The 14,446-nt window shown below is 42.3% G+C and overlaps 2 protein-coding genes across 2 annotated transcripts; both read left to right on the top strand.

The window, feature by feature from the left end:
• Nucleotides 1-803: 803 nt before the first annotated feature.
• On the top strand, nt 804-10,360 carry dnajb14 (DnaJ heat shock protein family (Hsp40) member B14). The gene is made up of 8 exons (XM_041933145.1): nt 804-963; nt 4,345-4,519; nt 5,948-6,093; nt 6,362-6,550; nt 7,249-7,334; nt 7,465-7,574; nt 9,162-9,334; nt 9,445-10,360. The coding sequence occupies exons 1-8, from the start codon at nt 825-827 to the stop codon at nt 9,567-9,569; spliced, it is 1,143 nt and encodes a 380-aa protein (XP_041789079.1). The 5' UTR covers nt 804-824; the 3' UTR covers nt 9,570-10,360.
• A 939-nt stretch (nt 10,361-11,299) lies between these two features.
• Nucleotides 11,300-14,373, top strand: LOC121626891 (group XIIA secretory phospholipase A2-like). The gene is made up of 4 exons (XM_041965632.1): nt 11,300-11,688; nt 11,991-12,067; nt 12,650-12,815; nt 13,482-14,373. The coding sequence occupies exons 1-4, from the start codon at nt 11,469-11,471 to the stop codon at nt 13,598-13,600; spliced, it is 582 nt and encodes a 193-aa protein (XP_041821566.1). The 5' UTR covers nt 11,300-11,468; the 3' UTR covers nt 13,601-14,373.
• The last annotated feature ends 73 nt before the right edge of the window (nt 14,374-14,446 follow it).

Raw genomic sequence — 14,446 nt, 5'->3', positions numbered from 1 at the left:
GTCTGAGTCCGAGTACAGAGCCAGCCTTATGATGATCTTATCAGGTCTGTTGGTGTCGCTGGCTCTGATGCTGCTGCCCCAACAAACAACAGCGAAGAAGATGGTGCTGGCAACCACAGACTGGTAGAATATCTCCAACATTTTGCTGCACACGTTGAAGGATCTCAGTTTCCTCAGGAAGTAGAGTCTGCTCATCCCCTTCTTGTACACAGTCTCTGTGTTGGATTTCCAGTCCAGTCTGTTGTCGATTACCACTCCGAGGTCCAAGTTCCAACAAAAAGCGAGTTCTTCTCTTTTAAATGGTTTCATTTCAATCAATGTTTGAGGCCCAAAGAAGTGAAATTCCCAAAAATGAATGCAAATGAGTGTGGCACAGCTTCTTTTTTTGTTTTTACTACTCTATTCATTATCCCATGGCACCCCAGAATCATCTTGTGACTGGCTGCAGGGGCCCTGACCCCTTTGTTGAGAGCCAATGGCCTAAACTAACTTACTTTATGTGTAACTGTTAAAACTAGCAGAAACAGTACAACTAGCCACACATGGATGCATCAGTATTAACATATCAGTCAAGGGGTCATAGTAGTAGAAAGAATGTAAAGGATCTGACCGCTCTGCACCATTGGCCATTAATGCATCTTTTCCACTTATTTAACAGCAGCATATAGGTGTTTTATATGTTTGACGACAAGAAAAGTGAAAACAGTGCCAGGAAATGTAGTAAACTAGGCAGATTTAAATATCCATCCCAGCCGCTGCTGTCAGAGCTGCTGACCACGTGTTGTGAGAGATGATCAGCTGACTCTGCCGGAGGAGGAAGAGGAATGAAGATGGAAGGGAACAGGGACGAAGCAGAAAAATGTATAAATATAGCGACGAAGGCCCTCGAAGCTGGAGACAAAGAGAAAGCGCTGAAGTTTCTCAACAAGGCAGAGAAACTGTACCCAACGGGCAGAGCCAAAGGTGAGGCCGTGTGTGCTGTCTGTTCCGCCGGCCACTGTTAACCGGACGGAGCGCTAGCTCGTCGCTGACGTTTGTTGGTATCACTCGCGGTTGAAGCTCGCAGCAGGTCACCTCCTGGCTGTTGTTCAACGCTGACAAACATCGGTTTTATTAGTTAAGATCAGTTAAAAATAAACTACGGATTAAACACAGAAAATTAAGCAACACACATCCGAGTTAGCGTTCGCTAACTTGTGGGCCTAGCGTAATGTTAGCTAACCTAGCTAGCGCTTCGCTGTAAGTAGTAAATATAACCTATATGGTGAAGTTAAGTGAACAACTGTTAACTTGTACGTGTGTTAGCTTTCAGTAAAGCTTTGTTCTGCTTCGGGGTACGAGTCAGCAGTACAAGTTAGCTAACCGTGAAACGAGCAGCCATCATTCAGTCGGTAGTTTAAGCTAGCTGTCAGTCACTGTAACGTCTCGAGGAGCAGCTGACCCTAAAGGTTCAGGCTTTAATGCTTTTTAGCGTTAGCAGCAGTTTTAATGTCACTTTCAGGAATAGACTCTGGTTAAGGTGATCATTGTTGCTGCTGCTGTGTGAAGGCCGTGGACTGTGAGGGTACACCGGGTGAGTGGAGCCTGGAGATGGATGTAGGTTAGCGTTAGTGGGGCTCGTCCTTTCTAGTCCAATCCTTTAATTGAATGATTGACGCGGAGAGAGCCTCGAAGCACGAGCTGATCCGGGACACACACCTGTCCGACATGACTGGAAACAGGTGTTCAGTTAGTATGGGGCTGATAGAAGTGAGTTAGGCTGTTGACTACATTATGTTGTGGGTGACTGTGTAATAGCTTAGATGTTGCTAAATTTTAGACTTGTCTGTTGAAATGGTGTGTAGTTAAATGTCCAACAGTGTCCCTGTGTCTGCATAATTATGTGCCTCACATGTTTAGGTGTGTGTGAGGGAGAGAAGCACTAATGACAGTTTTCAAGCTTCCCACAGGAATCCAGTAGAAAACTGGCTCACCAAGGCCGTACCTTGAAAGAACTGAACAGCGCTCAGTCGTGCACATGCCGCCACCAAATTGCATTTATGAAAAGCAAATTCCACGGTCACCATCAATTATTTCAGTTATTTGAGCAAATCAGTCAAGATTTTTAGTCTCCAGGTGCACACCACAGGATTTATACTGAAATGTCAAGTGATGTGCATCAATATAATGTTCAATAAAAAACACAAGTCAAAGAAAAAAGTAAGACTTTAAGCAAAATAAGCTCTATCTGAGTCTGTGTGCTGGACAGCTGATGGGCAGGAGGTGTTTGAAACTGTTCATAACTTTGCAAATATCTTGCTAGCAGACAGACTGGCATGATAACCTAAAAAATAGCCGTCCTAGAAGAAGTAATGTCAGGTTTTCCTCCTGACATATTTGGGAAAGATATTATCTTTTTATATTAAACGATACTGATAAGGAAGACGTGACAGACTCCTCTCACGGAAGTTTCAGCCTGTATAGAGCAAGTAAGTAAGATGTGAAAACAATAAGAAGAAGACTAAAAGTAAACATTAACACCTTGTATGAGCACCTTTGCACTCCCGCTGTGCAGTGCTGTTTGGCACCTCTGCATTTACAGGTCAGTGAGTTTATGAATCCACAGGCTTGAGATGTATCACCGCTCCTACAGAGGCCGTGACAAGGTTGTGGAGAGGGTTAACATGTGCACAGGTCTGGCACTGAGTTGCTAGGAAGTGTGTCACATCCCCTGATTTTGCAATCCAGGCTATCACACATTAGGATCTGACAGAAGAGGGCAGGCCGAGGCAGCACCTGCACACCAGCATTGTTCAAAACACTGTCATGTTTTTGAATTATTGTCTCTGAGTTATCTGCTGTCAGTAAGATGGTTATCAACCGGCTCATTTAACTCAGCATTTTCCAGTCTGCTGTGAGTGTGTTCAGATTAAAGATGGAGGATTGTAACAAGTTTAATGATATACCAAAATACAGCATCAAAAGGAGTTCACTTGGTAAGATCAATAGATTCAGCAATTGATCAGTGAGGGTAAATAAGGTTGTTGCATCATGATTCAGCATGGTAGAAGCTGTAGAGTGTCAGTACGCAACTAGCATACGAAGCAGAACAATATAATGTGTAGAAAACATGTTAAGTAGCCTGGAGTGCTATAGGAAGGAGGGATTATGGTTGTGCAAGAGGCAGCAGTTATGTGCTTAGATTGCATGAGAACAGCCTGTAGAATGATGAATAAGGTGTTTGTAAAATATTACGATCATTATAACAGTTAAAAGCTTTTGTACTGCAAAGCCACAGATGATTACGCTGCTCCAGTGCTGCTGTGAGTGTGTATTGTTGCGTTACTAACCATATTTCCTACATGGATAACAATCCTGAGTGTCAGTTTAAGACTGCTGAAGGGAGACTGCAAATAGTCTAAGAGTTCAAACAGAAATATAGAAGATACAGGTTAAATAGAGGTCTCTGTGACGCACTGAATAAAATACAGGGGGCACATTTCAAGGTTGCATTCTTTATAATTGAAAGTCTTATCGCTGCCTGCCGTTAGGTCACACACACTGCGCATATTTTAGATTCTGCAATCATCATCTCAACGAGTCTGTTCAGAGGGCTGCAGTGATGGAATAGAGCTGTCGTTTAAATCATTCGAGTTTCTGTCAAAGGGATGCTGTTAGAGAGTGTGTAGTTTAATATGGACAGTTATTGTATTGATCATTGACCTAGCTGTGGTCAGCTAGCTGCCTGCTGGGTGGGAATTAGCAACTGTATTTAAATTAGTTTGATTATGGAGGAGAAAATTAGTGCGTAAACAAAGTTCACTGTAAACAACTGTTTGTTTTCATGTATGTGCAAATCACATCTTCTCCCCCTGCGCCCGCGAGCCTCTTCATTGGCACTTCTTGTTCTGTGCCAAGCTTGATTTTGTTGACTGTTTTTTCTGGCTCCAGTATGGATTTCTCATTTATTGACTACTTTAAATTAATTAATTAATTTAGAGTTTTTTTCGGGCATTGTTCCAGCTGGACCTTGTAATGTAGAACCAACAACACGTCATGACACTGTCCCTGAGTGCTGTCTTTTAGGGTGACTTAATTGTCTTTCAGCTCTAAGTAACTGTAGTATTCTGTGTTTTTTTGAACAAATATTATGTTATAAAATCTCGATCAGTATTCACATATTTATGTTGTGTAGTCAGTGGTACACATACCTTGATGTTACCCTAATGTTAAAGCTTTTGCATGTGTAATCTCTCATGACAGTCTTTTACTGAAGGAGGTTGTTGAAAGCTTGTCCACTTTCAAGATAACGAAGGTCATAATTTGTCTCGTAGTTTATCTTTAGCTTCCTTCTCTCTTCCTCAGATTTGTTAGACGCGTTAACGAAGAATGGGAGCTCAGCAGGTAATGGTGCGTATCGTCGGAGACCAGCGGAAAGCTCAGAAACCGCCGGTGCTCGACCAGAAAGCGAAGGCCAAGAGTCTGGAGGAGGCGAGTCTTCTAAAGGCTTCACCAAAGAGCAGGTGGAAGGTGTGCAGAGGTGAGAACTTTAGTATTGACCCGGTCTTCTATTTGTTTTTCCACTCCTTGGCACTGATTCTGCCTCACTTCACTTTTGACAGAAATACTGTTTCCGTTGTGCTTGAGTAGATTATTCGTCTACGGCTGCAGTGTTGTGCACACACAGCTGTTGCCATGGGAACCTCTTCAGCTTGGTGTCATGCCCAAAGTGAGAGACGTTTAGCAGTGTGAACTAGATGTGAGGTAACCACTACATGCTCTAATTTTAGACCAGAAGACAGGAGTACAGAGAGAGAGGGAGGCGGTCTGTGCATTTTATCTGCAGCAGGCAGCCTCCAATCAGATTGTAGAGAGGTGCACGTGGCAGCTTCATTCAGAGGAGACGCATGCAGCTCGTCATTACGCAATCCTGACAGTGTGTTGCACTGACCGGTGTTTTTATACTCGATCCTTTGGGGAGACTTCAGTGGGTTAAAAACTGAATCACGTCTTCTAGGAAAAGGTGAGACCGGTTGGGCACAATGTTTACATCACAGTTGCCTCATTAGCAGTCCGGTCATGATTCAGTGTCGGGTAGGCTGGGCCGTATTCTCCACTTTTAGTATATCATAATGTTCTGATCATATCATTAGCAGTTAATACAACTCTGTTCTCCAAATTAATGATTGGCACACACTTTAATTGTTCTATATGTGATTTATTTATCACATCGATATCTGGAAAAGATTGATATTAAATTTGTAATATTGTTTCCCGAAGAAGGACCAGGACCAGAAATGTCCAGGGGAAAACATTTTTTGGGGACAACAAAAAATATAAATCGCAGCAAGGTACGAAGGAGAAATGTCTGCACACTGTTAGCCTTCAAATAAATGGTTCAATTCTCTTCTTAAAAGCAATTCAATCTACAAGGTTTTCCTCAGAGATACCTGTTGCCTCTAAAAGAGAATTAAACTGTTATTTAAAGCCTAACAACAAGCAGACCTGCAGTCATGTTGATTCCCAGCCATACAGCCCAGCCTTAATGCCTAATGACAGACCGGAGTATTCGTCACAGGCCAGCGTGCACCGATCAACCGTCCATCATAAAGTATTGACTCCCTCCCGCCTGTGCTTGATTGAGTTGGCATTTTTCTTTTGAAAGAGGTTTTAGAGATGAAATATCCTAAATACAGTGCGTAGAGACTCTCAGTGGGTCTTTCTAAATGCACAGTTTGCGAATAGAAACTTCACATTAGTGTACTACAGGGGACGTAAAGATGGCTGCTGTGGCATCAGACACTTGGTAAAGGGACGAGAGATTTCCTCTGCGGGATGTGTGAACAACGTCACTCAGGACCACCAACATGGTACCTTCAATGTGTGCATGCACCTGTTGTTTCTCAGAAGGTGACACTAATGAGACAAAGATGATGCAGCTGATTGACTTCCTGTTCCTGTTTTCCAGAATAAAGCGGTGTAAGGACTACTATGAAGTGCTGGGAGTCAGTAAAGACGTCGGAGAGGACGAGCTAAAGAAAGCCTACAGGAAACTAGCGCTCAAGTTCCACCCAGACAAGAATCATGCACCTGGAGCTACAGAGGCCTTTAAAAGTAACTTCACCCGATTATGATTCATCCGCTCCCTGTGTTTTACTTGATGTTATGCGTTCTGTGTAATGTATATTTTATTATTATGCATTGTCTTACTTTTACCGTCATTAACAAGTGGGTTTTATTCTCCATCCACTCTGTGGCTTTTCTATGTGAAGAACTCACTTGTTGCACCCTGAGCTTTGAAATGCGGCTCACGTGTGATATACAAACACAAGCAATGCAGAGTATCTAAGCGTTGCATTTTAACCACCGTGTCCTCCCTCAGAGATCGGAAACTCGTACGCAGTGCTGAGCAACCCGGACAAAAGACGGCAGTACGACCTGACGGGAGGGGAGGAGCCGAGCAGCCCGGGTCACTCGCACGGAGGAGGCTTTGATTTCCACAGGGGCTTTGAGGCTGACATCACCCCTGAGGACCTCTTCAACATGTTCTTTGGAGGTGGCTTCCCCTCCTGTAAGTGAGCTCGTGTGTGCAGCCACTCATCCGTCCATAATTTCCCACTGAAATTTCAAATATATAGATTTTAGTCGTACATTCTTGTGATATCGCGTCTTATGGGTTTATCAGTCATGATTGATTTTGTCTTTTAATTTTAGAGTGTTTAGGTGAGAGATGTTATTGTAACAAAATGAATATTTACCTCTGCGTTTGGGTCTGTCAGTCACATGGAAACGGTCCTTTTAGGTCACTAAATTTTTTTAAATGCCTTCTAATGTGCAGAGTTTGCATAACTTTCTGTGTATCCACGTGTGCATGTCGAACCGAGCTTTGTATGATGTCTGTCAACAGCGGCTGATTGCCGGTTAGTTCACTTGCAGTTTTTACTGTGAGGCCAGAAAGTACCAGAAAGGTGTTAAATAACTACAAATAAATAGATAATTAGCTATTATTGCTTGCTTTTAAATCACAACCACCAAAGTTAAATAAGCTCACTACGGATGCTCAGAAGGGTCTCTCTCCTCCGACAGTCCCAGCGTGATTGTTTGAATTTGTTTGTTGTGTGGAGCTCGGTCAGTGAACTAAACTAACTAAAACTGCACACCAGGCCTGATTTTCTACATAATATGGAAGAGCATGAACATATCCTGTGCATAGATTTGAATCCTGACTTGAGCGTAGGTGTTATTGGTGAATAATATTTTTGTCTACAGCAAGCGCGCACACCTTCAACAACAGCAGAACAAGCTACAGCCATCAGACGGACTACCGACAAGAGAGAACGGAGGAGAGGGGAGACGTATGTAGACTGGCTCTGCTTCTGTGTCTTATGTTTCAAAGGTGTACTTTGCACAAACTGTTTAATCACAGAAACTGTATGATGTGCCTGAAGTGAAATGAAGTCCTCATTGTACTGTGTTTGCCTCCAGGGGGGTTTCTCAATGTTTATCCAGCTGATGCCCATCGTGGTCCTGATTTTAGTGTCGATACTGAGCCAGATGATGGTGTCCCCTCCACCCTACAGCCTCTACTCTAGACCGTATGTACACACACACACACACACAGTAGGAGTGGGTGAAATGTGGAGTGGAGTAACCTGCCCAGTAAACATAATAAATGTAATGTGATTCATTCGCAGAGTTACACAAGGAGAAGGTTCAGGCACCTCAACAGCATTTATTTGGCAGAAAAAAAAAGTTTATTGTATAAGTACAGCAGTCAGTGGACCACAGGGCTTGTCTTTAAAGTACATTTACATACTGCAGCAAGCAAAGGAGGCTTTCCTGTAACAGCAAAACCAGCTGAGCGTGTGTTGCCGTATGAAGTGTAGCGCTAACGTTAGCGCTGTCTCTGCGAGACGACACAAAAAGCCACATTAAAAGAAAGAGTTTCCCCACATCCAAGCTGCTTCTCTGGCTGTTTAACCGGCTTCAAATGAGACTTAACATTCACACAGTTTCTCTTGACTGTCCCTCAGTATTAAATACACCAACACTGCTCCAGCCGGGGGCTACAACAGATGCTACGAGCCACATTATCTGCAGAAGGTGCTAACGCCTAATGCAGCGGGCTGACCAGCAGAATAAACAGGTTTTGTGTCGGCCCTCAAAGCAGTCTGAAGTAAAGAGTTTTCCAGGAGTTGTTGTGTAGACATTTGCATCACGTTACTCCACTGGGTCTTCACTCCCTGGGGCGGTGGGAGTAAATGAAGTGTTATTGGAGTCAGCATCTTAGAGGAAAACTGCGATTACTGGATGCAACTCCAGTTCTATGAGTACACACATAGCTCTCTACCTGCATGTTATCGCAGCCACAGTGAAGCACACGGTTTTTATATACACTAAAACTTTTATCACAGTTATGACAGTGTTGCAGCATCCACGTAATGACCCACTGTTAAGGATTGGGAGGGTTCAGGGAAAAATTATTATCATCATGGGGCATCGGTAAGGATGCATGAGCCAGGAGAAGTGCTTATAGTCAAGAATATGTTGATTTATTTCAGGTCTTCAGTTAACACACACAACAACAACAAAAAACACACATGGACCGATGTCTCTGAAACAAAGCAACCCAAGGATTAGAAATTATCAAGTCCATTAAACTTCTCTAAAATAAAGATTAGGATAAATAAAGATCTAATTTAACTTCATGGAAATGCTAAATGTGCAAAACCAGCTCTTACCGGTGCTGCCGCCCCGTGAAATGGTGAAAGGATGGGTGAGCAGGACTTAAATAGGGCGTGCATAGGTGAATGAGTTGAGAGGCAACCAATGAGTGAAGAAGAAAGGGAAGGAAGTGAGGTAAAGGGAAGTGAGGTAAAGGAAGTGAGGTGAGCTAAACAGGGTGGGGAGACATGAGAAATAAGAGTCTTTACTACACCCCACCGTTGACAGTGATGAGACTGGTACACCGCCCACCTCCAGCACACACTGGTTGTGTTGAGAAACAGCAAATATTTGGTCCATCTTCTGCCTTTTTAACCTGTTCTATGAAATACGGACATCTCAACTGGTGTGTCAGTAATCTTTGTGCCATGCATGGTTTGCTTCTGCCTTTCTGGCACATTTGTATTCACTGTGCAGTGTGATTTCACAACAGCGCGTACTTTCTCCATCTCTTCCAGGTCCACAGGTCAGACCGTAAAACGGCAAACAGAAAACCTGCATGTAGACTACTACGTCACCAGAGATTTCAAGTCGGAGTTTAAGGGCTCGGCGCTGCAGCAGATTGAGAAAAATGTGGAGGAGGACTATGTATCTAATGTCCGGAATAACTGCTGGAAGGAGAGACAGACAAGTGAGTAAACATGGTGGTAATACAGCCTCAGAACGAGCTGACTCAAGTCAGTAATAGCTGCTGCTCTTTTGTTTTATTAGTCACATTGCTTGTGTGCTCCTCTCATCCAGAAACAGACCTGCTGTATGCTGCTAAGGTGTACAGAGACGACCGCATGCGCAAGAAGGCAGAACTGATGACCATGGATAACTGCAGGGAGCTGGACAGACTAAATAACCTATTCAGAGGCGGATGAGTCGGACGCTTGTAGATCATGTAAATGTATATGAATAGATGTGTATGTTCATGTTTTTTTTAAGAAAAGAGTCTTTACACTAGGAGCAAACAACTTAATGAAAATAATTTAGCTCTATCGTTGAAGTTTTAAAATGCCCCTCCCCTCGTGTCCCTCCACGCCAAACTCCTGTCCTTCCTCACTCCAGCCTGACCCCGGGACCGCCTTGTTGCGTCTTAATGAACCAGTCTACACACACTGTAGAAAGACCCAGACTTTTTCTTTTTTTTACTCTGCTTTTCTTGTGTTTTCCTGAAAACAAGAAGGACAAGGACACTTGATTGTAAAGGCACGTGCTTCGAGTAGTGAGAACCCAAGAGGCATTCTGCACAAACAAATCACGGTCTAAAGATCAACAAACGGCTTTCGGCATCATCTGCTTGACGTAACTATACGATGGGAGACTTTGTAGGTTCATCTGGAGGTTCATCGAGAAAAAAAGATGGAAATAAAATAAAACATAATGCTTCTTTTAGCTTCTGGCTCACCTGCGAGTGTGGGTGAAGATCAGCGGATTCTGAAGAGACACCTGTGATTTTGCTACTAGAGAACATTTTATGTTGTCCACTTCAAAATGTGAAGTTGGTTGGGACTAACCGCGGAAGGACATTGAAACTGTTATTCATAAATGGTTGTACATTTTCATTTTTGAATGTTTGAAGTTTATGCAGTTATTTAAGTAACTATAGAAGAAACACAGTTTTTCTTCAATGCTCGCCTAATCATTTAAATAAAGTAAAATTATTACCATAGACTGGATGTATTTGTGTCTCTGATTTAGATGTCAAAGGATAATTCACCATAAATTTTGGGTTTTATTTGCCCAAATTTTGTCATTTACAGTGGAGGTGAATGGAAACTGGAAACGGATTATTTCTTTGGTACCAAGTAGTTACTGTTAAAAGTGTCAACAGTGAGATTTGTGGATTATCCAGAGTAGCTGGGTCATTGTTGACACGTTGTATTGGGATGTAGTCAAAATTTAGAAAAGTCCTGAGCAAATAGAAACAAAACTACCTGCATGACTATATAATACTAGCATAATTAAATATCTTTTTTTGTAATGTAGGTAAATTCATCCAAATCTTGAATGTTGTACAGGGACGATGTATATCCCCATCGGTCGACAACTAACTCTGAGTTTGTTGAAAATGGGCAATGTGTCTTGTATCAGTGACTGAGTGATTTTATTTTCCAGGTTAAAAATGAATTTAAAATGAAAAAGCGTTGTTATGTTTTACTCTGAGTTGATGTCATGGTCAGATTAGTCCACCAGAGGGAGCACTGCCTTCAGAGATGAGCGCAGTCCTCTTCGGGGGTGGAAGAAGTCCCTCCATTCATTGAAACACTAACCAAATACAGTGAGCACCATTGGTGGAATAAGCCCTCAGATTCTTTATTACAGTGAAAGCAGAAACACCACAGTGTAAAATATACACAAATATACTCCATTACAGACATTCAAAATCTAAAATAAAGTGTTTCAGCATCAATGTTGAATAAATGAGTGAATTCTGCTGTTTTGACTAACAAATCAGAATTTTTCTAACTGCTAAAAACACATTGAATTTGCATTTGTGTATAGAAATGAAATTAATATTAAAACACGGCAGTATTTTTTGGTTGCAACTTGCAGCATCATCTCCATTGGTTTATCAGCGGTCACGTGACAGCGTAAAACCCGGAAGCGAAACACAGCTCCGGTTGGCTCGTGCCTCCTAGAAATCTAGTTAGTGAAATGAAAACAACCAGAAGCGAAACTTGAGATGTCATCAAGACAACATTTTGAGGAATAATTAATCCGAAATTAAATCAGGTTGTCGGGAAACGCGGGTCTCTGGCTCTGACGTGAAGTGGACTATGCGCTACAACAGCTACATCTATGTTTTTCTGTCGGCTTTGTGCTCCTGCGGATGTTTCCCGTATGTGTCCGCCTGCAAACAAGAACCGGAGACTCCAGACTGGAGGATGACTCTGAAAACTATCCGGAACGGGATCCACAGGATTGACACGTACCTGAACGCAGCACTGGACTTATTTGGGGGCGATGACGGGCTGTGCCACTACAGGTGTAGTGATGGTGAGGCGCTTTCTGTTCTTCTCTCAGTGCTCACCGGCACACCTGAACATCAGGGATATTATTCACACATGTGCTTTTCTGTGCTCCAGTCAGAATGAAAGAAATACAGATTAATAGTAGGAGAGAAGCTTAATGAAAGCTGAGTTCATGCAACACTTTGGAGCCAGATGATAAACATTATCAGCTCATTGAGTGGCACAGTGAGCCATTAAATCATCTGTACTGATGTGGTTATCTCTGACAGGAAGATAACCGACAGTGGCAGAACAAGGAACATCCTCACCTTTGCTCCTCTCTCACAGGTTACAAGCCGGTGCCTCGTCCCGGATACAAGCAGCCTCCGCCCAATGGATGTGGCTCCCCCATGTTTGGATTTCAGGTAGTCTGGCAGAGTCTGGGAGGTTGGAGGTTTCCTACATGTCTGCGAAAACCCAAACTGGTTTTATTTGAGCTATTTTAGCATGTTTAAACTTTGTAGTTTGAAGGGTAGATATTTTTAAACTGCAGATATGTACACACACACACACACTACAACAACATGTTTAGTTCACAACACAACAAGGTGCTTTGTGGCTTATTACAGATGTATTTGTGTCTGCATACAGTACAAACATAAGAGTTAAAAACATAAAAGTATGTCCTTTAAACACGTGCATGAACATGTGCAGATTGTTAAGGTATGCAGATGTAAGAAGATGTAGGATGAGCTCCTGTGCTGCTCGGGGGAACAGCTCGAGAGTCCTGTTCGACTCCTCCTCCAATCACTTCCTAAATAGCTTGCTGAGCTTGTTGGCATTAGCAGATTTCTAACTTTCAAATATTGATATCAGTATTGGGCTGAAAAATACATCATCAGAAAGAATACTAAATGCTAAACAAATAACATACTTTATTTAATCTCTTCTCCAGGCAGTGTCATTTGAATTTCTTTCTAAAGTGACAAATCGTTTTTGTTTTCCAGTTTGACATAGGCATCCCGTCCATGACCAAATGCTGTAACCAACATGACCGCTGTTATGACACCTGCGGCCGCGAGAAGCACGAATGCGATGATCAGTTTCAGGACTGTCTGGAGACCATCTGCAGGAATGTGCAAAGGACTCTGGGATTGGCCCATAGTGTCCAAGGTAGGAATCTGAGCCAGTGTGTTCAAATTAGACGCACGGTGAGAGGGGGTACCTGAACCAGGTGATGGTTGGTGCTTGCCTGTACATGCACAGTGTCAGCAGTGAATTTGAGAGGGTTTTACACATAATATAATCTCATGCAGGTCAGGTGCACCTGAGAATGGAATCTTCTTAAGAACTGGTGGTCTGTGGCACACATTTAGAAATACGTTCAGAAAAGAGGGTATGCTCCAGTGCTAGACATTTGTAAAAATGTAACATTTTCATCTTTTAAAATTAAATGTTTTTCCTCTGTGGTTCAAAGATAAATAGGAAAGTCACAGAGTATGCACGTCAGTGAGTGAGCAAGTGGTTGTAAAACCCAGTATGTCCAGCAGAGGGCGAGACAGAGCTAAGTTTAAACACTAAGTCTTGACTCAGTGATCTGTTATCTGGATCAGAAAGACCCTCATCGACAGTCTTTGTTCAATACAGATTCATAACCACAACATCAGGCTCATCCTGTCCGTCATAAATGAAGTTAGAGTGTCTGTATTGCTCTGAACTTTTAACTTTAAGGTTTAAAATTTTCCCATGCTACAGTAACGTGATAGCAGATACCTGTTTTTAAAGCAGCTCACCTTTCCCCTGCTCATGTTTTTCTTCTTCTTTCTGTCCTACCTGCAGCTTGTGAGTCAGCAGTGACTCTTCTGTTTGACGCTGTCATGCACTTGGGATGTAAGCCGTACCTGGACAGCCAGAGGGAGTCCTGTGTGTGTCAGTATGAGGTGAAGAGGGAACTGTGACGCCGCCGCAGGATCAAGACTGTGAAACGGACTGATTCAAAGCACAACACTGACAGAAGGACGCCAGCAGTGAACTTTTCCTCTCAGATTTTCTCAGGAATGCAGCTTTTTCGACCTGCACTAACTTGTGTCCGCCGCCTCCTTTTATTGGAGTTTTAACACGTAGACATGAAGAAGACAAAGTAAATGTGAAAAGAACACGTTTTTAGAGTTGACAATTAATACCTTTCCTATGCAGTTAATTATTTATATTTTGTTAATACTGTGTAATGTGCTTATCCTGTGACGTCTTGTCCTAAGACGTTTTGTAATTTGACACTGATTAACAGGCAGCAGCAGCTCAGCTAAACCATGTGTAAGCACACATATATGGAGAAGAATGTTTTAAATAAGTTAATGATGAGTTCATGTGTGCTTGGTTGTAAATGAAGCTGTTTTTCAGTTCTCGAAACCAGCAGCTGTTCTTAAACTCAGCACAACAAACTAAACTAACTGTCTAAAAACTTTTTTTTCCTGTAATTACCACCAAAGTTACAGAGTTCTTTCCACAAACTTTAGAGGATTTTTTGGAAATAATGGATAAATAAAATTGGATGTTACTGCCCAGTCCCTCCATTCATAACCCTGACAGGAACATGTGATAAATAAATAAGTCAACAATGTCTTTGTTTGTGCAGCATCGAAAACATTTGTGCTTTTCTCTTTATGAAATTTGTAATATATTTGTAAACTATCACGTAGAGGTGAATATGACGGTGAACTGAAATGTGAAGAAAACTCTAATAAAGAAAGAAATAAAAATGAAGAAACATGCTTTGACTGATTGTGTGTGTCAGCTGAAGCAGC

The sequence above is a fragment of the Chelmon rostratus genome, chromosome 3 (genome assembly GCF_017976325.1).
Source record: "Chelmon rostratus isolate fCheRos1 chromosome 3, fCheRos1.pri, whole genome shotgun sequence".
In the NCBI taxonomy this organism is placed as follows: domain Eukaryota; kingdom Metazoa; phylum Chordata; class Actinopteri; order Chaetodontiformes; family Chaetodontidae; genus Chelmon; species Chelmon rostratus.
The sequence above is the reverse complement of the archived record's forward strand: the minus strand, read 5'-3'. Positions and strand labels throughout refer to the sequence as shown.